Raw genomic sequence first — 23,386 nt, 5'->3', positions numbered from 1 at the left:
ATAATTGCACAGGTATTCCTCGACTTACAGCCACCATTGAGCCCTACATTTCTGTTGGGCTAAGTGAAAGGTTCGTTAAGTGAATTTGCCCCATTTTACGACCGTTCTGGCTACAATTGTTAAGTGAATCGCTGCAGTTGTTAACAACAGAGTTGTTAAGCCAATCCGGCTTTCCCTTTGACTTTTGCTTGGCAGAAGGTCACAAAAGGGGATCACGTGACCCCGGGATACTGCAACCGTCATAAGTACATGCCAGTTGCCGAGCATCTGAATACATGACCATGGGGATGCTGCAACAGTCTTAAATGTTCTCAGTGCTGTTGTAACTTTGAACCGTCACTAAACGAACTGTTGTAAGTTGAGGACTACCTGTATTATTGAGACTGCATGGAATTACTGTATTTTTCGGAGTATAAGACCTTTTTTGGTGAGGAAAAGAAAAAAAAGAAATTTCCCTCTGCCTCTGAGCAATTTTGCCTCCTTGCAGCAAACAGCAAACAGCCTGCTTTACTTTCATTTTCGTTTTCAGCATAGCTTGATTAGCACAAGGAAAAAAAAAATCTGTTCCCAGCAATTTACCTCTTTGCAGCAAGCAGCAGAGCCCTGCGCAAAACAGCTGAGAGCAAATCAGCTGATCCAATCAAGTTGTGCTAATTAGGCTGTGCTGAAGCTGAAAGGAGCTGTTTTTTCTTGCTGTTTGCTTGCAAGGAGGTACCTGCTGCGAGGCAGAGGCCAAAGGGTGGGGGCCAATGGGTGGGTGGGGCTACATTCGGTGTATAAGATGCACCTAAATTTTCACCCCCTTTTAGGGGGGGGAAAGGTGCGTCTTATACTCCGAAAAATACGGTAACCTATGGCAGGTTAATTTTCAACTTAACGTGACCTCTGTTGATCTAAATGTGATATGACAAATTACGGTTTTCCTTCTATAAGCATAAAGATAGTTTTGGGGATTATTTCCTCTCCGATTGAAAAAAAGAACCTCTGTTTTTTTTAAATCTAGAACTGGAAATACTTAATTAAGCCACAGTAATTTTAAGTTCGTTTAATTGTCCTGGTTTTCAAACGACACGATAAACATCTGCACATTGTTTTCAGTGGCGCTTAAGTTGATCTAATCCTGTCTGAGTGAATCCTAACTGTCAACGTACATTCATATTTGAAGAGTGTGGCATAATTGCTACGATAGATTTCACGTGCCGAGCGCGATAGATTCATTAGAAATGACAACAGCATCTAGTGGGATGTAACCTTTCTGGATCATACGCAACCATTTCAGATTCATGCATCCAACAAAGTCATCTGTAACCCATGTATTTTTGTACTACAACAAACATTGTCGCATTTTAGAATGAAATCATAAAAACGTACTACGATAATACCCTATAAAAGCTAAAATTAGTTAAGGTGCTCCAAGATTCTTCATGGCTTTTACTAAAACAAAACAAAAACAAAGAAAGAACGAATGCAGCTACTCTTCTACAAAACTATTTAGACGTAGAAAGAAAAGTGACAGTGGCAATGCATAATTCGTCATCTATAAAAATATAACCTCTATTATTTACATAGAAAAAGCACAGTCACAAAGAGATGAAGATGTTTCTCGCCTTGGAAAGCGCGGCAAGGCAGTTTCGTTTCAGTGGCTTTGAAAAGAATGGTTAAATCACGTTGACGTGCCAGCATTTTCTCCAAAAACTCAAGGCACTGTGGAATGGGGCCTTCCCTCACTTCATCCTAATAACAACAACCTTGTAAAGTAGACTGAACCAAGAGACTGGTGGCAGTGGTGGGGGGTGGGGGGGTGGGGAAACCACAGCTTGAATTTATCAATATGTTTCTGGAAGGTGCCTTAAAATGGGGGCATTTAAACTTTGGGTTTAAATGCCTTTAATTATCTGCATTTTTTTCCTAGGAGCAGATAATGGAACCGGACTACTGGAATACCTTCAAAAATCACTGTGTCAAAATTGAGCCGAAATCCAAATTCAGAAAATGTATGAGGCTGAAGTATTATTTGGTCCAAGTCTTTGTATATACCAGGGGTCTCCAAACTTGGCAAGTTTAGAACTGAACGGAATGGAACGGAACAGAACAGAACAGAACAGAAGGAATGGAGTGGAGTGGAGTGGAGTGGAGTGGAATGGAATGGAATGGAATGGAATGGAATGGAATAGAATAGAATAGAATAGAATAGAATAGAATAGAATAGAATAGAATGAGCTGGAAGGGACCTTGGAGGTCTTCTAGTCCAGCCCTCTGCTTAAGTAGGAGAACCTATATCATTTCAGATAAGTGACTGTCTAGATTCTTCTTAAAAACATATAGGGAGGGAGGGAGGGAAGGACGGAAGGAAGGGAGGGAAGAAGGAAGGAAAAAATTAAAAGAAAGAAAGAAGAAAGAAAGAGAGTAAGAAAGAAGGAAGGAAGGAAGGAAGGAAGGAAGGAAGGAAAAGAAAGAAAGAAAGAAAGAAAGGAAGAAAGAAAGAAAGAAAGAAAAAGAAAGAAAGAAAGAAAGAAAGAAAGAGAAAGAAAGAAAGAAAGAAAGAAAGAAAGATAGATTTATTTATCCATGATGAAGCGCTTTAAGCCTTGTGGACTTCAACTCCCAGGATTCTGAGCCCTTCGCCATGGCTGGCTGGGGAATTCTGGGAATGGAAGTCCACAAATGTTAAAATTTGCCATGTTTGGAGACTTTTCTGGTGTATGCCATCCTGAATTTGGTCAGGAAAAGAAGTCTGTGTACTTTGGAAGAGGTATGCTTGCAAGAGGAAGAGAATTTTTTTTTTTTAAAAAAAAAGGAAATGTAACAGAATATTCTTAAATTGCACTCAAATTCTGAGGCGAAAGTGCCAAGATTGGACAAAGGGATTTTGGGAGCAGGGAAGGAATTCATGGCAAAAATGTTTTGGGCCTCATCATCATTTTAACCTTCCTAAAAGCTTTTCTGTAACCATTCATGTTCTGATCAGACGCTTCAGGCCACGTGGCCCAAAAGATGCCATTGCGGACCCCTTTATAGTTCTTGTTGTAATATTTGCCGTTGAGATTCGCAGCCAGACAAGCATCAAACCACCATCCAGAGCTATAATACGCTCCGCAGTTGCCTGTAGCGTACTGGTCATTGTCTCTGTCCGGGGTGGTGAAGAACTTTTGATCGTGGCTGTAGCGTTTGCTGAAGTTCAAGGAGTCGCCGGCGGTGCCCGTGTAGGTGCCGATGGTTAAACGGTATTTGAGATACTCGTTGGCGACGTAGAACTGGTCATATGTGGCGTATTCTCGGACGCCGTTGAAATCTTCCAGCTCGATCCTCAGCTGCATCTGCTTGCTTTTGGTCAGGAGGTGGATTTTGTCGTTCCCTAGCCAGAACTCCTTACCGTTTCCAAAGCCGTTCTTGTAGGCCTCCCAGGTTCGGTTGAAGGAGACGCTGCCGTCCTGGCGCATCTGGAACACGGTCCAGCCTCCTCCAAAGGACTCCATGTCGCAATAAGCCTCAAAGCTATGGTTTCTGGGATCTGGGGTGATTTTGTAGACGCCGTTCTGCCGTTTTCCGGCGGCGAAATAATTGGAACAGTCTCCTTGAAGAAGCTGGATGTCTGGAGAGAGGGAGAGAGGGAGACAGATAGTTATCAGAAGTGACAGGTATATTTTGACTTCTCTAGCATTGTACCAAAGGATGCAGTTGTAATGAGCTTGTATTTCCCAAAAAAGAGAATTTTTAAAATTGGTGTTAGAATATGTGTGAAGAATAAATTATTCAGTGCAGTCAAGGACTTCCTTCGTTCCTTCCTTCCTTCCTTCCTTCCTTCCTTCCTTCCTTCCTTCCTTCCTTCCTTCCTTCCTTCCTTCCTCTATCTCTCTACCATCTCTTTTAATAAAGTATCTTAATATCTTACAGTCATTGAGATATCCCTTCTTTCCTTCCTTCCTTCCTCCCTCCTCCCTCCCTTCCACTCCTCCCTCCCTCCCTTCCACCCTCCCACCCTTCCTCCCTCTATCTCTCTACCATCTCCTTTAATAAAATATCTTACAGTCATTGAGATCTCCCACCTTTCCTTCCTTCCACCCTCCCTCCTTCCATTTCACTACCATCTCTTTTAATAAAATATCCTACAGTCATTGCGATCTTCCTCCATTCCTTCCTTCCTTCCTTCCTTCCTTCCTTCCTTCCTTCCTTCCTTCCTTCCTTCCTTCCTTCCTTCCTTCCTTAATAAAATACCCTACAGTCATTGAGATCTGCTACAAGAACTCTTAGAGGCAAAGATTTTTATCGTAACCTTTCTTAGTACTATGCAACAGTTCCAAAAATTCACCGCAGCTGTTCTCAACATCTGTGAGATGGCTTTTTCTGGGTGGAGTTGGATAAGAGCTGGCCTCGTGATTTTTACTACTGTCCTTTCAGGGAAAACAGATGGATTTATTTCTAAGAACGGTAACTGTTAAGGCCGGTTATTGGTAGAAATAGCAGTAACTTCGCTATTAAAGTCGTCCCGAGCACAATGCTCTCTGAAAATGGTCATTTAAAAGGACGACAGTGATTTCCTATAATAGTGGTATTACGTAACTTTTTGGTTTTGGCACCAAACAGGAATGTAACACTTTATATTATTATTATTTTTTTTTTAAAAAAAGGTCTTCCATCTGTTTCCCAGTTATTATAAATTATTTAGGTCATTGGCGTTTAATGTCATTATGTCATTGAAATAAGCAAGACAATTCACACGGTGCTGGATTTTTTTTTTTTAACACATTAATTAATGTGCAAATTAATGTGTAAGTTAATGTGCAACATTTCATTTATATTTTACACAGAACAAACTGTGATCAAAATCCAGATGTTTGGCAAGTGGTTCATACTTATGACCGTTGCTGTGTGATCCCCCTTTTGCAAACTTTTGACGAGCAAAATCAACGGGGAAAGCCCGTTTCACTTAACAGCCGTGTTACTAGCTTATCAACTGCAGCGATTCACTTAACAACCGTGGCAAGAAAGGTCGTAAAATGGGGCCAAACTCACATAACAACTGCCTCACTTAAGAACAGAAATTTTGGGCTGAATTGTGTGGTCGTAAATTGAGGACTGCGGGTACTCTCAAGACAACAGAACGGTTACAGAATGAGAATTTTTGTGGTCGATGAAAGATGTTTGATTACATTTGCCCCATTTCAGTTGCATGGAGTCCTGGATTTCGGGCGAACTCTATAAGTCCGTGGTCACCAACCAGTGGTCCGTGGACAACTGGTGATCCACGAGAAAATTTTGGTGGTCCGCAGAAAAATTATTTGCATTTTTTATATTGCACTAAATCGGGGTTCTCAAACTACGGCCCCTGGGCCGGATACGTGCAATGAATGTTTGTGTTGCTGCAGAGAGTCTCCCCCTTCGAGGTCTTTTTGTGTGGGTTGGAGGGGGGAAGAAATTCTAACTCGGGGTCTGTTTCAGCCTCCTGGTGAGGGGCTTTGGGCGAAGGCTGGAGGAAAGTGCCGCTGGTGGCGAAGAGCCGGAGGGCCTCGTTCCAGTGGGACTGCATCATGGCCTGGAACTGGCTGACCATCTCAGCCCGCTGAGCTTCCAGGTGCTGTTACCTGGCCTTGCACTCCCGCAGGTCTTCCCTCTGCTTGGAAAGCCTATGCTCCTAGTCCTCAGTGTGGTGCTTCTGCTGAGCCTCCTTCTCGGTCAGATCCAATTTGAACTGAGCCAGCTGTTTTGCCCACTCTTTCTCCTAGTGGCTGCTTAGCTCCAACAACTGCTTCCCATTGGGGTCCTAAGGAGCCCGGGCGAGCAGGTGAGGAGTGGCTGGGAGGGAGAAGGGCGAGTAGAGGCCGGCGAGGCACCCCTTGACGTGAGTGACATGGAGTTGGTCACGCCAACCCAGTCACATGACCACCTAGCCATGCCCACCCACCCAGTCATTAGGCAGATCACATTAGTGGTCCGCAGGGCTTAAAATTATGAATTTAGTGGTCCCTGAGGTCCGAAAGGTTGGGGACCCTTGGTATAAGTAACCATATTTGAGGTCTCGTGGTTCAAAAATTTGGCAATTAATATTTATTTACTTGGGAAGAAGACGAGACTATGTGAGCAAAGACACAGTGGCAGGAAGCCTAATGATGCATCAAACATTACTGAGCTATCACATTACTTGAGTCTTCTTGGCAGACCTAATTCTGACCACTGGCATGTGTAATTTAACAAAATCTTGACCACAGATTTACCATTCCTGTGGCCTGTCAATTCTAGAAGGAGGGTTGGGGAATCTAGCAGAGCATACTGGTTTATTAAAAAATACAGAAAACACCCACCTGTGCTTCAGGTAGAGGTAGTTTTAAATGCCAGTTGCAGTCAACACACAGCTGTACTGGACTTGTGGCTGGTAAGGTCTTAGGAATGTTATATGCGCAGTGAAAGCCCTTTCACCACATCTATATACTTAAGACTTATGTACCGCTTACACTTAACTTAAGACATATACACAGGTAGTCCTAGACGTACGACCACAATTGAGCCCAAACTCTTATTTGTTAAGCGAGAATTTGTTAAGGGAGTTTTGCCCCATTTACGACATTTCTTGCCATGGTGGTTAAGTGAGCCACCGCAGTTGATAAGTTAGTAACGTGGTTGTTAAGTGAGCCTGGCTTCCCCATTGGCTTTGCTTGCTTGCAAAAGAAGGTTCCAGAAAGTGATCACATGACCCCGGAACGCTGCCACGGTCATAAGTATGAGCCAGTTGCCAAGCATCTGAATTTTGATCACATGACTAGTCGGCCTCCTGCACCATGGTGTGTGGGGGGGAATTTTTGCCCTCCCCAGGCTCCGGAGGCTTTTCTCGAGCCTCCGGGAAGGCGAAAACGGCCTCGACAGGCTCCGGAGGCCCTTCCTGAACTTCCGGTAGGCCTGTTTTTTGCCCTCCCTGAGCCTCCGTGCGCGCCCTGCATTTACCCACGGGCCACATGGAGATTCCTGGCAGGGGAGGAGTGGGGTGGGCCAGCCAGGAGTGGGATTTGGGGGTTCTCCGAACTGCACAGAATCTTAGTTAGAAGTTCTCCCGAACCCCTGCGAACCCCCAGCAGCCCCACCCCTGCTGCCAACTGTGTTAATTGGACAGTGTGACCTGTGACAGTTGGGGAGGGAAACATTCACTCTTTTAATTATGCTATAACGGCGGGAAACTTTCAGAGTTGGTTTTTCCCTAGCCTGTGCCAATGTGCTGTATCCAATAAGCATGTTCTTTAAGGAACCTTCCTGCCTCGAAGTTTCTGATTTCTTTGGATGTGTTACTCAGAACCCTGACAAAGGGGATGATTTATTCTCCAAAGCACCAGAGGGCAGGACAAGAAGCAACAGGTGGTAATTCATTGAAGAGACATCCAACCTGAAACTAAGGTGAAATTTCCTGACAGGGAGAACAGTGAATCAATGGAACAGCTTGTCCCACGGAGTTGTGGATGCTCTATCACTGGAGGTTTTCAAGAAAAGATTGGACAACTGTTTGTCCAAGATGAAACTTCCAGCCCTATGAAATAGTGATGATGTCAGAGGTGGGTTTCAGCAGGTTCTGACCAGTTCTGGAGAACCTGTAGCGGAAATTTTGAGTAGTTCGGAGAAGCGGTAGTAAAAATTCTGACTGGCCCCGGCCCCATCTATTCTCTGCCTCCCGAGTCCCAGCTGATCGGGAGGAAATGGGGATTTTGCAATAACCTTCCCCTGGATTGGGAAAGGAATGGAGATTTTACAGTATCTTTTCCCTGCCACGCCCACCAAGCCATGCCACGCCCAACAAGCCATGCCACGCCCACCAAGCCACACCCATAGAACCGATAGTAAAAAAATTTGAAACCCACCCCTGGATGATGTATTTATTCCTAAACAACCTTACACTGTTTGGAAGGTTATTATTCCTGGTCCAGATATTTCTTTGCAATAAAACCTGAGCTTTATTAACCATATAACATACTTTGAGACATAAATATTTCTGTCCGCTCCGGATGATGATAATAATCAGAAATGTCAACTGAATTCTTAAGTTGTTCATTGCTTACTGTAATGTAATCAATTTAAAATGTTACATTTCTTGGAAAGAAGCTTGGAAAAAGAATGATCCGAAAGCCAAAATAGATCATGTTTGAATGCCAAGTGCCATCATTTTACAAAGTTTTTGTGTGTGTGTGTGTGTGTGTGTGTGTGTGTGGTTAGAACAGACTGCCTTGAAGATAAAGCAACTCCTAAAAGCTGCATAGCTGGAAGGAAATTGCCTACAAAACAATACCTCATTTTGCACTGCTAATAGTATGAAATTGTGCCAAGATTCCACTCTTGGTATAAGATGTGCCATCTATGATTTTTTTCCTACTTTGATCCAGATATTTGCATTCCATCATTTGGGCCTTCTCCTTTATATAAGACTATAGCAGACATATAACATATGGTGAGCACTTGAATGGTTTTTTAAAATACCATATTTTTCGGAATATAAGACACACCTTTTTCCCCCCCTAAAAGGGGGAAAAATTTGAAAATTTAGAAATTTTCAATTTAGGTGCGTCTTATACACCGAATGTAGCCCTGCCCACCCACTGGGCCCCACCCTTTGGCCCCTGCCTCCCAGCAGTTACCTCCTTGCAAGCAAACAGCAAGAAGAAACAGCTCCTTTCAGCTTCAGCACAGCCTAATTAGCACAAGTTGATTGGATCGGCCTCCCGACTCTCAGCTGATTTGCCGTCAGCTGTTTTGCGGAGGGCTCTGCTGCTTGCTGCAAAGAGGTAAATTGCTGGAGCAGATTTTTTTTTTCCCTTGTGCTAATCAAGCTATGCTGAAAACGAAAATGAAAGTAAAGCAGGCTGTTTGCTGTTTGCTGCAAGGAGGCAAAATTGCTCAGAGGCAGAGGGAGATTTCTTTTCTCTTCTTTTCCTCACCAAAAAAAGTAGGTCCGTCTTATACTCAGGTGCATCTTATACACCGAAAAATACGGTAGTTCAAAACACTGTTTCATGGTGAAGCTTTTTAATTTTTTGAGGGTTTTTTTTTTGAAAAGTTCACATGCATGGGAGATTCACAGCATTCCAGTCTAAAACTGAGGCATTTCACCAATATGTTAGAATCAATATTCTGAAGATAAAGCTGAAAACAATATGGGGGGAAAAGTGACAGATAAAATATTATTTGGATGGTCCGGTCCCATCACAAATGGTTTGAAAAATTCATCTCTTCCCTTTCTTAAAACCCCAACCCAACCTAGATACGATCTTCACCCTTTACTCCTCTTCCAAAAAACCGTGGTTCCTTAATATTTCATCTGTGGGGCCCTTGGTGCTTCTTTTGCAGATGTTTTATTACCCAACTAGGTAACATTATCAATGCTAGCGAGGAGTGGGGTTTGCTCTCAGTTTATATTCTAGTGTCTTCCCTTGTCAGGGTTGATTGGGATGGTCTTAGAGATTATTTGGTAGGCTGTTTGCTGTTGCCTTTTTTCGATTGGGGTATTGTTTACTTAATTGTTGGTCTGATATTAACCTTGGAGTTAATCTATGCTGATCTGGGTGCCGATTGCTGGTGGGTTTTTTTTGTTCCCCTTTTTGGCTTAGTTGATTGTCTCTTTTGTATAGTCCAGGGGTCTGCAACCTTAAACACTCAAAAGAGCCATTTCCCACAGAAAAGAAAATACCGGGAGCCACAAAACCTCGCTGGGCGTGGCCAACTCGACGTCACTCACTTTCGCCAGTCACATGACCTCCCTAGCCATGCCTACCCAGCCGGTCATTAGGGCAGAGAGCCGGTTGCTAAAAAATAACGGGAACCACAAAACCCTTTTGATATCTCACTCTCCCTCCCTCCCTCCCCCTCCCCTCTTTCTCTGTATCTTTCTATGTCTCTCTCTTCCCTCTCTCTGTATCTCTCTATTTCTCTCTCTCTCCCCCTCTCTCTGTATCTCTCTGTCTCTCTCCCCCTCTCTGTATCTCTCTCTGTGTCTCTCTATTTCTCTCTCTCTCCCCCTCTCCCTGTATCTCTCTATCTCTCTCTCTCCCCCTTCTCTCTGTATCTCTCTATGTCTCTCTCTCTCCCCCCTCTCTGTATCTCTCTATTTCTCTCTCTCTCCCCCTCTCTCTGTAACTCTCTGTCTCTCTCTCTCCCCCTCTCCCTGTATCTCTCTATCTCTCGCTCTCCCCCTTCTCTCTGTATCTCTCTATGTCTCTCTCTCTCCCCCTCTCTGTATCTCTCTATTTCTCTCTCTCTCCCCCTCTCTCTGTATCTCTCTGTCTCTCTCTCTCCCCCTCTCCCTGTATCTCTCTATCTCTCGCTCTCCCCCTTCTCTCTGTATCTCTCTATGTCTCTCTCTCTCCCCCCTCTCTGTATCTCTCTATTTCTCTCTCTCCCCATCTCTCTGTCTCTCTGTCTCTCCCCCTCTCTCTGTATCTCTCTCTGTGTCTCTATTTCTCTCTCTCTCCCCCTCTCCCTGTATCTCTCTATCTCTCTCTCTCCCCCTTCTCTCTGTATCTCTCTATGTCTCTCTCTCTCCCCCCTCTCTGTATCTCTCTATTTCTCTCTCTCTCCCCCTCTCTCTGTAACTCTCTGTCTCTCTCTCTCCCCCTCTCCCTGTATCTCTCTATCTCTCGCTCTCCCCCTTCTCTCTGTATCTCTCTATGTCTCTCTCTCTCCCCCCTCTCTGTATCTCTCTATATTTCTCTCTCTCCCCCTCTCTCTGTATCTCTCTGTCTCTCTCTCTCCCCCTCTCTCTGTCTCTCTGTCTCTCCCCCTCTCTCTGTATCTCTCTCTGTGTCTCTCTATTTCTCTCTCTCTCCCCCTCTCCCTGTATCTCTCTATCTCTCTCTCTCCCCCTTCTCTCTGTATCTCTCTATGTCTCTCTCTTTCCCCCCTCTCTGTATCTCTCTATATTTCTCTCTCTCCCCCTCTCTCTGTATCTCTCTGTCTCTCTCTCTCCCCCTCTCTCTGTATCTCTCTATGTCTCTCTCTCCCCCCCTCTCTGTATCTCTCTATGTCTCTCTCTCTCTCCCCCTCTCTCTGTATCTCTCTGTCTCTACTCCGGACGCTTCTCCATCCCCCGCCGTCGCCCTTACCTTCTCAGGCCAGGCGAGGAGTGACTGGGAGGGGAGAGTGACGGGTAGGGCCAGCCAGTGGTGGGATCATCCAATAGGGAGCCACAGCAGAGGGCCCAAAGAGCCACATACGGCTCCGAAGCCGCAGGTTGCAGACACCCGGCGTAGTCTATAGATATTGTTAACGTCTATGTGTCTATCGATGGCTAATTTGTCAGATTACCAATCTTCTAGAAATTGCCAAGTGTTTTCAGACTCGGCTTGGTCTAGGATTGTCACATTTTTCCAGATGAAAAATCTATCTACCTTATGGGGATAAAAGGACTCCATTATCAACCCGAGAACACTAACATCATCAGGAGAACTACCCTTGCAATAAAACCAAGTTCCTATTTTTCCGTTTCTACCCATTAATGCATTTTTAAGCATTTTAAGACTTGTGGACCTGTGGACTCCAACTGGATGTCTGAATAATTGTGGGAGTTCAAGACAGGGGGGTGACATGATTGCAGTATTCCAGTATTTGAGGGGCTGCGACAAAGAAGAAGGGGTCAAATTATTCTCCAAAGCACCAGAGGGCAGGACAAGAAACAATGGATGGAAACTAATCAAGGAGAGAAGCAACCTGGAATTAAGGAGAAACTTCCTAACAGTGAGGACAATTGACAAGCGGAACAGCTTGTCCCCAGAAATCATGGATGCTCCACAGTGGTGAAATCCGAATGTTTTTGCTACCGGTTCTATGGGTGTGGCTTGGTGGGCATGGCAAGGGAAGGATACTGCAAAATCTCCATTCCCTCCCCACTCCAGGGGAAGGATACTGTAAAGTCTCCATTCCCACCCCACTCCAGGGGAAGGATACTGTAAAATCTCCATTCCCACCCCACTCCTGGGGCCAGCCAGAGGTGGTATTTGCCGGTTCTCCGAACTACTCAAAATTTCTGCTACCGGTTCTCCAGAACCTGTCAGAACCTGCTGGATTTCACCCCTGATTGCTCCACCACTGGAAGTTTTTAACAAGAGACTAGACAGTTAGTTATCTGAAATGGTATAGGTTCTCCTGTTTGAGCAAGGGGCTGGACTAGAAGACCTCCAAGGTCCCTTCCAGTTCTAATTTATTCTCACAAGTCTTCATGTTCCCAAGTTTGGAGACCCCTTGGCATAGTCAAGACGAGGATTACCAATAATGTTTGCTAAAGGATTGGTAGGTACATTCTTGACTTGACTATATATTAAAGTATAATATCTTTAATACTGTAAGGCAGGGGTCTCCAAACTTGGCAACTTTTAAAATTCAATGTAGAGAAAAGTAAAGTCTTACACTTAGGCAAGAAAAACCAAAAGAAGGTAGGTAAATTGAGGAACCAATTGTGGGGGCAATAAGCTGACTTTGTATAAATATACAAAAAAAGGATGAAGGCTATTGCTTAAGCCGCCCTGAGTCTCCGGAGAAGGGCGGCATATAAATCAAATTAAAAAAAAAAAAGTAACTGGGTGAAACCAGGCTTAATAGCAGTAACTGTGAGAGGGATCTTGGAGTCTTAGCGGACAACCAATTAAATATGAACCAAGAGTGTGCAACGGCAGCCAAAAACGCCAATGGATTCCTAAATTGCATTAACAGATGGATACAATCAAGATCAGGTGAAGTACTAATACCACTCTATAAAGCCTTAGTAAGACCACACCTAGAATGCTGGATTCAGTTTTGGTCGCCACGCTGTAAAAACAGATGTTGAGACTCTAGAAAAAGTGCAGAGAAGAGCAACCAGGATGATGAGGGGACTGGAGACTAAAACATATGAAGAACTGGGCATGGCTAGTCAATGAAGAGAAGGACCAGAGGAGACATGATAGCAGTCTTCCAATATTTGAGAGGCTGCCACAGAGAGGAGGAAGAGGAGTCAAGCTATTTTCCAAAGCACCCGAAGGCCAGACAAGGAGTAATGGATGGAAACTGAACAAGGAGAGATTCAACCTAGAAATAAGGATAAATTTTCTGACAGTGAGAACAATCAACCTTTGCCTTTGGAAGTTGTGGGAGCTTCATTTTTTCATTTTCATTTCATTTTATTTAATTTGTATACCGCCCTACTCCCGAAGGACTTCATCACTGGAGGCTTCCAGAGACTGGACTGCCATCTGTCAGAAATATGGGGTAGACTCCTTCTTGGGCGGGGGGTTGGACTAGATGACCTACAAGGTCCCTTCTAACTCTATTAATCTATTAAATCTATTAATATACTAGGAGTTGAAGTCCACAAGTCTTAAAAGTTGCCAAGTTTGAAGATCTCTGCATTAGTTGGACCTGATTTAGCCCTGGCTGGTAGCAAACTAACTGGGCAAATTGTAACTGGTCTCCCTTTGGTACCCTCAGTGAACAGCAAAGGATGCTCTCATCCAACCTAATAAGATGTAGACTAAGATAGCTGAGTATAGAGTGCATTGTCAGTTTGCTAACTTTAGACACCCAGCTTTTCCTAGGCTCATGTTTCTTTCTAGAAGCCCCCGGAGGAAGTCGGCAATAAATGGTGCCTTTGTACTTTTCCCTCAGTTGTTAATCCAAATGTCTACAAAAATTGGGAGCTTTGTCCCTGGGTCCTAAATCCTTTCACATAAACAGAAAAATCTATACTCTTAAGTGCCGATCGATGCTGCTGCTCCCCTGAGCTAGTACGGGTAGCCCTCGGCTTCATTTAGTGACTGTTCAAAGTTACGACGGCACTAAAAAAAGTGATTTACGACTGTTTTTCACAGTTCCGACCGTTGCAGCATCCCCATGATCACGTGATCAAAATTCAGATGCTTATCAATTGATTCATATTTATGATAGTTGCAGTGTCCAGGTGTCCTATGATCCCCTTTTGCGACCTTCTCACGCAGGCGTGTCAAAATTGCGGCCCGTGGTCCGGATGCATCACACGAGTTTGACTCCCCTGTTCTAACAAGCAAAGTCAATGGGGAAGCCAGATTCACTTAACAATCATGTTACTAACTTAATAACGGCAGTGATTCCCTTAACAACTGGGGCATGAAAAGTCATAAAACAACTATTCTATTCTATTCTATTCTATTCTATTCTATTCTATTCTATTCTATTCTATTCTATTCTATTCTATTCTATTCCATTCCATTCCATTCCATTCCATTCCATTCCCTATTTTCTATTCTATTCTGTTCTGTTCTGTTCTGTTCTGTTCTGTTCTGTTAGATTTTTTTCACCATATGTATACGTTTGACCTAGAGTGTGATGTTCCTCTGTGTCATAGTATACGTGGGTATATGTATAATGGTTATCTTTTGAGAGCTGAATGCAATGAGATTTCATTTTAATGTATGCTGATTAGTGTACGTTTAAAGTGGCAATTCTGTTTCTATTCTATTCTATTCTATTCTATTCTATTCTATTCTATTCTATTCTATTCTATTCTATTCTATTCTATTCTATTCTATTCTATTCTATTCTTGAGAAACCGAACTAAATTCACTGTCCCCTTAACTTTTCCTGCTACAAATTGGAAGAGTGTTACCCCTGGAGCTGTGAAGCTAAATACTAAAAACATATGAAGAACGGTTGCAGGAACTGGGTATGGCTAGTCTAGAGAAAAAGAAGGACCAAGAGTGACGTGATAGCAGTCCTCCAGTATTTGAGGGGCTGCCATTAAGAGGAGGAGGTCAGCTTATTTTCCAAGAGGGCAAGACAAGAATTAATGGATTGAAACTAATCAAGGAGAGAAGCAACCTGGAATTAAGGTAGAAACTTCCTAACAGTGAGGACAATTAACCAGTGGACGGGCTCGCCTTCAGAAGTTGTAGGCGCTTCATCACTGGAGGCTTTTAAGAAGAGATTGGGCAGCCACTTGTTTCAAATTGTATAGGCTCTCCTGCTTGAACTGATGCAGATGGTGTCCCGATGACAGCAACTCTCACCTTGGCCTGCTTCCCAACTTCTAAGATTTATCATCTCACTACTCATGTCACTGGGTTATCTCGCCATCGACCCCCCCCCACACACCCAATCCCTCTTCAGTTGAACCCTAACCTTATTCTATTCTATTCTATTCTATTCTATTCTATTCTATTCTATTCTATTCTATTCTATTCTATTCTATTCTATTCTATTCTATTCTATTCTATTCTATTCCATTCCATTCCATTCCATTCCATTCCATTCCACTCCACTCCATATTTTCTATTCTATTCTATTCTATTCTATTCTATTCTATTCTATTCTATTCTATTCTATTCTATTCCATTCCATTCCATTCCATTCCACTCCACTCCACTCCACTCCACTCCACTCCATATTTTCTATTCTATTCTATTCTATTCTATTCTATTCTATTCTATTCTATTCTATTCTATTCTATTCTATTCTATTCTATTCTATTCTATAACCTTTCATCCGTTACTCTTAAGGTAGCTATCAACCCCCAAATCCTGGCTTCTTTATAACTCGGTTCAACAACAATTTCTCAACGTAAATAAGGTGTCAACACTTCAAATTCATGGAGAAATCTCAGGCGTTGACCTACCTGCTTTGGGTTCCTGGGCTGAACATTGCGAGGAGCACTTAACGTCCAAACTGTTCACGAAAAACGTCAGGTTGGCCACTTTGTTGTCGACGTAATTTTCCACGTTGTTCATGTTGACCAGGTTTATTTTCTCCAGCCGGCCGTGCAGCGTGTGGATCTGGTTCTTGGCGTTCTTCAGGTTCTCGGACAGCTTGGTCACCTTGTCCTGCAAGTCCGTGACTCGGTTGTCTTGGACAACGCTCTGGTTCGCGGGACCGGCCGGCAGAAAGTCGTTCGAATTGTCCTTCTCTCGGTTGTCATCTGCCTGGAGTTTACAATCCTGGCAGGATTTCTTCAAAGTGTTGACCATTTCCTTGAGTAGCTCCACTTCCTTGAGGGTCTTCTCCATCAGTTGGAACTGCTTGGGCAGCTGGATGGTCAGGGGAGGAAAATTCACCTGGTAGGGACATTCCTCTCCATCGCATTTCCCGCTGCTTCGGAGGGCGAGCGGGCAAGCCGGAGACACCTTATCTTCTCCTCCTCCTCCTCCTCCTCTTTCTTCATCTCCCCTTCCTCCGTGTTCTTCCGACAGAACGAACCTGCTTGCAAAAAGCAGAGCTACTGCTTGCAGCAACACCCCACCAGCGAGCTTCATCTTATCTGAGAACGTAGCCGCTCAGTGAGGAAGTACACGGAGCTCCAGACACTTTTATACACGGCAGCTCGGTGGTGCTTGTGAGTTATCGCAGCCCCGTCAGGCTCGGTTCTCAGAAAAGGGTGGGTGTATATCTTGCATCACAAGCTGAAAGTGATATTAATAGCAGCACGGAGTAGTTAAGAGAGAGAGAGAGAGAGAGAGAGAGAGAGAGAGAGGGAAATCACTCAAACTCCCATGCTGTTCAGCTTTTGTCCACGTAAGCAAATATTCATCAGGATACACACAGATGTAGATCATAAGATTTCCCCCCACCTCCCGCCCCCACTTTCCCTCCTCACTCATATTTCAATCTGGTTTTGATTGCTTTTCTTCGGGGAATAATCAAAACAGTCTGGGTTTGGACTTCGAGAGTCATTGATGTTAAACCAGGAGGAAACAAAACCTTTATATCGTATCTAATTGTATATAAACCGCAATCAAGGATCCCCTTTTCCACTTTCCTGTTTCCTAAAGTAAAATACTAAAGTAAAAATAGAGCACTGCACACCAGAACAACTAGACACAAGGACAGTTTTCCCCTGAACGCCATCACTCTGCTAAACAACTAATCCCCTCAACACTGTCAAACTATTCACTAAGTCTGCATTACTATTACTATTAATCTTCTCGTCGTTCCTATCACCCATCTCCTCCCGCTTATGACTGCATGACTGTCACTTGTTGCTGTATCCTTACGATTTATATTGATCGTTTCCTAGTATGATTGGATTGCTTATTTGTACCCTATGACTATCTTTAAGCCTTGGTGGTGCAGTGGACTAAACTACTGTTAAAGTAGTATTTAGCTGCCAGCTGCCTGCAATTACTGCGAGTTCAATTCTCACCAGGCTCAAGGTTGACTCAGCCTTCCATCCTTCTGAGGTAGGTAAAATGAGGACCCGGTTTGTGGGGGCAATAAGATGACTTTGTATAAAATAGAATACTGCTTAGGGGGGCCAAAAGCCCTACTAAGCAGGTATATACAAAAGTATGAAGGCTATTGCTTAAAAGTATTGTAAGCCGCCCTGAGTCTCCGGAGAAGGGCGGCATATAAATCAATCAATCAAACAAATAAATAAATAAATAAGTGTTGTACCTTATGATTCTTGACAAATGCATCTTTTCTTTTTATGTACACTGAGAGTTTATGCACCAAAGACAAATTCCTTGTGTGTCCAATCACACTTGGACAATAAAGAATTCTATATCTATGTCTATGTCTATGTACTGAATATACCTGTGCTCCAGACTCACTCTCATCCTGGTCATTGTGTGTGTGTGTGTGTGTGTGTGTGTGTGTGTGTAGTTTTTTTGGCCCTTTTCCCAACCGCACGATATCAACCTCACAGAAACCACATCTGAATCCCAATCATCACCGGTTCAAGCGATTGCAGGAAATAATGATCGGAGTAGTATTTCAAATTTCCGTTTGCTTTCCTAATGATCCCTGATGCGGAATTGGCCTTTTTGCTGTAGTTTAGAATGCAAAAAAAAAAGGGGGGGAGGGGAGAAATGGAGGAATGTACCACCAAAGAGCCTTGGTGGTGCAGTGGACTAAAGCGCTGTTAAGTAGCACTTAGCTGCCAGCTGCCTGCAATTACTGCGAGTTTAAATCTCACCAGGCTCAAGGTTGACTCAGCCTTCCATCCTTCCGAGGTAGGTAAAATGAGGACCCGGATTGTGGGGGCAATAAGCTGACTTTGTATAAAAAAGAACACCGCTTGGGAGGGGGGGCAAAGCCCTACTAAGCAGGTATATACAAAAGTATGAAGGCTATTGCTTAACGCATTATAAGCTGCCCTGAATCTCCGGAGAAGAGCGGCATATAAATCGAACCAATAAATAAAAATAAAATAAAATGGTAAAGATTGTGAGAACCAGGGAGAAGATTTTGAGAGGAAATAGGCAAGAATGGTTATAGAATCAAACATTGCTGAAATATTGTAAATAGACCTGGGAAACAAGATAACTGTAGCAATAGCAATTCGAATTAAAGACTGCTTGACGATCACGGGAATGCTGCAATGATCATAAGTGTGAAAAACAATCATAAGTCACTTTTCTCAGCACCGTTGTAACTTTGAATGGTCACTAAATGAACTGTTGTAAGTCAAGGACTACCTGTACTGGGCTCAATTGTAGTTGTAAGTCAAGATCTACCTGTGTAATAGCAAAGCAAGCATATTTGGGGAAGGAGGCCCACTGTTTCAAAGCTAGAAGTCTCATAATCAGCGTGGGAAAATAAAACGCTTAATGTTCAGCGATTGCTCAAGTATAAAATTGCTATTCTTCAGATTTAAAAGTATGCAATAAAAGCATATAACACATTCATAAGATCAGCCTTTGTACCCACGGATTGGAAAATGGCAATATAATCCCGTTTTTTTTAAAAAAGCATTCTGGAGAACTAGCGGAAAATGACAGACGGTTTATCTTATCGTTTATTTTCAAATGATAAAAATTCTGCTGAATGAGGATCAACAGCAGGCTTCGGTAAAGATGAGATTTTTCTCACCCAAGCTTACCGAATTTATCCAATCCTTATTTGAACTCAGAAATACTTTTCGACGAAGTTGAGCACCGAAGATTCCCGGGCAAATTTCGTAGGTGTGGAATAAGAATAATACTCCGATTAACTGATCATTCGTTGCACTATAAGAAACGGTCAGTTTTCAGTGAAAGGAAAAAAAATCTTTAGTAGTTCTTTCACTTGGTTAATTACCTGGAAATAGTAAAGTGATCATTATTAGAAAAGATAATAAATCGTTTATTGTAAAGGACATTAAAATGACAAAAGTTGATTCTCATTCTCTCAGTTATAAAACAATTGGGAGAACTCATCATCTGCACCTCTATAACTGTCTGGTTTTGTTCTGCAACCCAACAAGACAGACCCAGACTTCAGAGGATAATTAAAACTGCAGAAAAAACAATTGATACCAACCTGCCTTCCATTGAGGAGTTGCATATTGCACGAGTCAAAAAGTGGGCTATGAAAATATCTACAGACCCCTCGCATCCTGGACATAAATTGTTTCAACTCCTACCCTCAAAACGACGCTATAGAGCACTGCACACCAGAACAACAAGACACAAGGACAGTTTTTTCCCGAACGCCATCACTTCGCTAAACAAATAATTCCCTCAACACTGTCAAACTATTCACTAAGTCTGCACTACCATTAATCTTCTCATCGTTCCTATCACCTATCTTCTCCCACTTATGACTGTATGACTATAACCTTATTGCTGGTATCCTTACGATTTATATTGACGGTTTCCTAATATGATTTGATTGTTTATTTGTTCTCTGTGACTATCATTAAGTGTTGTACTTTATGATTCTTGACGAATGCATCTTTTCTTTTTACGTACACTGAGAGCATTTGCACCAAAGACAAATTCCTTGTGTGTCCAATCACACTTGGCCAATAAAGAATTCCATTCCATTCCATATTTTCTATTCTGTTCTGTTCTGTTCTGTTCTGTTCTGTTCTGTTCTGTTCTGTTCTTTCTGTGGCTGAACAAGAAGTTTACTTCCTAATGTCCCAGCGGGTGGGCTGTTTAAAAAATCTGGACTGTATAGGATAATTGATATCTTTAATTTGTATGCGTACGTGTATATGTCTTTGTGTGTGGAGGTATACGTATAAAGCAGTGATGGCGAATCTTTTTAGCACCAAGTGCCCAAACAGGAACGCATTTGTATGCGTGTGCATTTGCGCCAGTGGTGGGTTTCAAAATGTCTTTTACTACCGGTTCTGTGGGTGTGGCTTGGTGGGCGTGGCGTGGCTTGGTGGGCGTGGCTTGGTGGGCATGGCAGGGGAAGGATACTGTAAACTCTCCATTCCCACCCCAATCCTTCTCTGTGGGGGCACCTACTATCTGGAACGAGCTCCCCCCCGGAGATACGGAGGATCCCGGATCTGCATACCTTCCGTCACGCGCTCAAGACTTTCTTATTTCATCAAGCTGGCCTGACCTAAGTCTTTCCCCTTTTTAAATGGAAATTTTAAATTTGGTTTTTAAATTATTGGGGTTTTAAATTTGTTCAGCCAAATTATTTAATTCATTTTATCTTATTTTAAATTTTGTATTTATATATGTTTTATTCTATGGCTGTTCACCGCCCTGAGTCCTTTGGGAGTAGGGCGGTATATAAATTCAATAAAATAAAATAAATAAAATAAAATAAAATAAATAAATAATCCAGGGGAAGGATACTGCAGAATTCCCATTTCCTCCCAATCAGCTGGGACTCGGGAGGCAGAGGAAAGATGGGGGCGGGGCCAGTCAGAGGTGGTATTTACTGCTTCTCCAAACTACTCAAAATTTCCGCTACCGGTTCTACAAAACTGGTCAGAACCTGCTGAAATCCACCTTTGATTTGTGTACACGGGAGCGCCAGAAACCCAAAGACCATCTGGCTGTGGCGCATGCGTGTGCATGTGCATGTGCGCCAGTCAGCTGGTCGCGCATGCTGGAGCATTGGAAACCCGAATACCAGGTGGCCGGCACACACATGCCTGTTTTTTGGCCATTTTTGGCCATTTTTCCAGGCCCTATTCCGGCCTTTTTCTTGGCCGTTTATCAGGCCGTTTTTGGCCTGAAAAACTGCCATTTTCTGGTGCTCCGGCACCCATGAAGACCAGTTGGCCAGCGCCAGGGGTGGGTTCAGGGGTGAAATGCTCCTGGTTTGGACCGGCTCACTTGATCCAGTAGCGATGGCGGCATGTGGTTCGGAGAACCAGTAGCAAAAATCCCTTTGCCCCCCCACCCACCATGCCAAGCATTTTTTCTACAACCTCTTCCGACAAAAAAATGCTTTTAAAGGTAAAAAAAAAAAGCCTCTGATGATCGCGCGGCTCAGCTGGGATCCTCAGAGGCTTTTCAAAGCATTTTTTTCTGCAACCTCTTGGCCGAAGAGGTGGTAAAAAAAAATGCTTTGAAAAGTCTCTGACGATCCCAGCTGAGTTGCCTGATCAGCAGAGGCTTTTCAAAGCATTAGAAAAAATGCTTTGAAAAGTTAAAAGAAAAAAAAAAAGTTGGCCACGCCCACCCAGTCACATTACCCCCCCTCCCCACCAAGCCACGCCCACGGAACCGATAGTAACAAATTTTACATTTCACCCCTGGGTGGGTTCTACTTACCTTTACTACTGGTTCGCAATGGGGCTGCGCAAGTGCCCTTGCTTCACCTTGCTTCACGCATGCGCAGAAGCATTTTGGTGACGTCGAGGTCGGTGGGCGGAGCCTCCCAACAATTTTACGACCGGTTCTATAGAACCGGTGCGAACCGGGGGCAACCCATCACTGGCCAGCGCGCCTGTGTGCACCGGAATTTAGAAGAGCAGCTGGCGACGGCGCGTGTGCCATAGGCTCGCCATCACAGGTATAAAGGGTTGAATTGGATTAATAGCTGGATGAGAGATCAGCAGGGAATTTCAAACTGTAGTCTAGACTAGGAAGAATTTAAAAAAACACCCTGGATGAAGCCAAAATAGACAATTTGATATTGTCAACAAGAACACACTATGGCCAGGCTGATGAAGGCCTCAAGAATCTGGATATCTCAGAGGCAGTGGTGGGTTCCTCCCGGTTTGGTCCGGTTCGGCTGAGCCGGTAACGGTGACAGTATGACGTCACTGAACTGGTTCTCCCCCCCACTGCCCTCCCACCCCCCCCACGTTATTCTTACCTTTTATTTGGTCCCACCCCCAATCTATTGCTGCCTCCTGAGTCCCAGCTGATGACTAGAGGGAAAAAAAACTGTTTAAACTCTTGCCGCGGGGCTTCAAAGGGCCGCCCTACAGCTGATCAGTGTTAAAAGCAAACAAATGAGTCGGGTCGTAAGTGCGAGGACTGGTTGTAAGTGCAAGGACCTTCCAGAAATGACTCTGACCAGCTAGCCACGCCCACCCTAGTCACATGACCTCCAAGCCACACCCACAAAATAAGCCACGCCCACAGAACTGGTAGTAAAAAAAATTAGAACCCACCCCTGCTCAGAGGCAACCTGAATTTCACCCTATTGTAGGAAATGATGCTTAGAGCGGTAAAATTGCCTATTAACGTTCAAACTTTAAGTGGGAAAGCTATAAATCCGTTTGCAATCAGCTATAAAAATTGGGAAGCTATCAAAATATACTTCCTACATTTTTGTTTGTTTATTTATAAGGATTATTTCCTTCAGGTTCATTAGCTACGTTTCCCATAAAAGCAGATCTGTGAGGCTTCTAGATTTATTGTTTATCCGGTCATAAAAAAGAAAATACCAAAATTAAACCTTTGGTTTTGAACTGTGTGAGGTATGTGTTTATTTTCCTGTGATCAGTATTCCTTGACCAATTGAAAAGATCCCTATTTTTTGTTTCTTTAACAGTAATAGAGTTGGAAGGGACTCTGGAGGTCATCTAGCCCAACCCCCTGCTCAACCCCCTGTTGCAAATATGTTTTTTTAAAAATGTTCATTGAACCATCAGCAATATATATTAAAAACAGTGAAATGTTGATCGAGGCATCTTCAGCATATCCTTATCGCATTATTTTTCATTATTACTGCTAAGTCAACAAATTTGACGTATTCGATCGGTAGTCCTTGACTTACAAAAAGTTCATTTAGTGACTTGTTACAACAGTTCATTTAGTGACAAAATTACAAGGTCCCCGAAAAAAGTGACTTACGACCATTTTTCACATTTACAACTATTGCAGCACCTCCATGGTGAGGTGATCAACATTCAGATTCTTGGCAATTGGTTCATATTTATGACCGTTGCAGTGTCCCGGAGTTACGGGATATCGTTTTGCGACCGTCTGACGAGCAAAGTCAAGGGGGGAAGCCAGGTTCGCTTAACAACTGTGCTACTAACTTCACAATCGCAGTGATTCATTTCGCGACTCTGGCAAGAAAGGGCCTCAAATGGGGCAAGGCTCATTAACTGATGTTTTCCTTCACAACGGAAATTTTGGGCTCAATTGTGGTCATAAGTCGGAGACAACCTGTTCAGCCTGTTGTGGCCCGTACACGGCCTGTGCAGCTAGTAGCTGATTCTGACAGCGAGGAGGCTGGTGTGGTGCTGCGCCAGCAGCCTGTGCAGCTGGCATTCGAGTCAGACAATGAGGAG

General features: G+C 43.5%; 2 protein-coding genes across 4 annotated transcripts in view; one reads left to right on the top strand and one right to left on the bottom strand.

Annotated features, from left to right (window-relative positions):
• Positions 1-23,386, top strand: part of CCDC146 (coiled-coil domain containing 146) — a 113,621-nt gene that overhangs the window by 44,935 nt on the left and 45,300 nt on the right. The gene's annotated exons all lie outside the window — the stretch shown is intronic.
• On the bottom strand, positions 1,031-16,482 carry FGL2 (fibrinogen like 2). Its single transcript, XM_034433660.3, has 2 exons — positions 15,584-16,482; positions 1,031-3,592 (listed from the first exon to the last, which is right to left on the bottom strand). Exons 1-2 carry the CDS (start codon positions 16,215-16,217, stop codon positions 2,889-2,891), a joined length of 1,338 nt encoding a protein of 445 aa, XP_034289551.2. The 5' UTR covers positions 16,218-16,482; the 3' UTR covers positions 1,031-2,888.

The sequence above is a fragment of the Pantherophis guttatus genome, chromosome 7, assembly GCF_059756535.1.
Source record: "Pantherophis guttatus breed Tessera chromosome 7, ASM5975653v1, whole genome shotgun sequence".
NCBI lineage: Eukaryota > Metazoa > Chordata > Lepidosauria > Squamata > Colubridae > Pantherophis > Pantherophis guttatus.
Note: the sequence above shows the minus strand (reverse complement) of the source record. Positions and strands in the feature narration are given on the sequence as shown.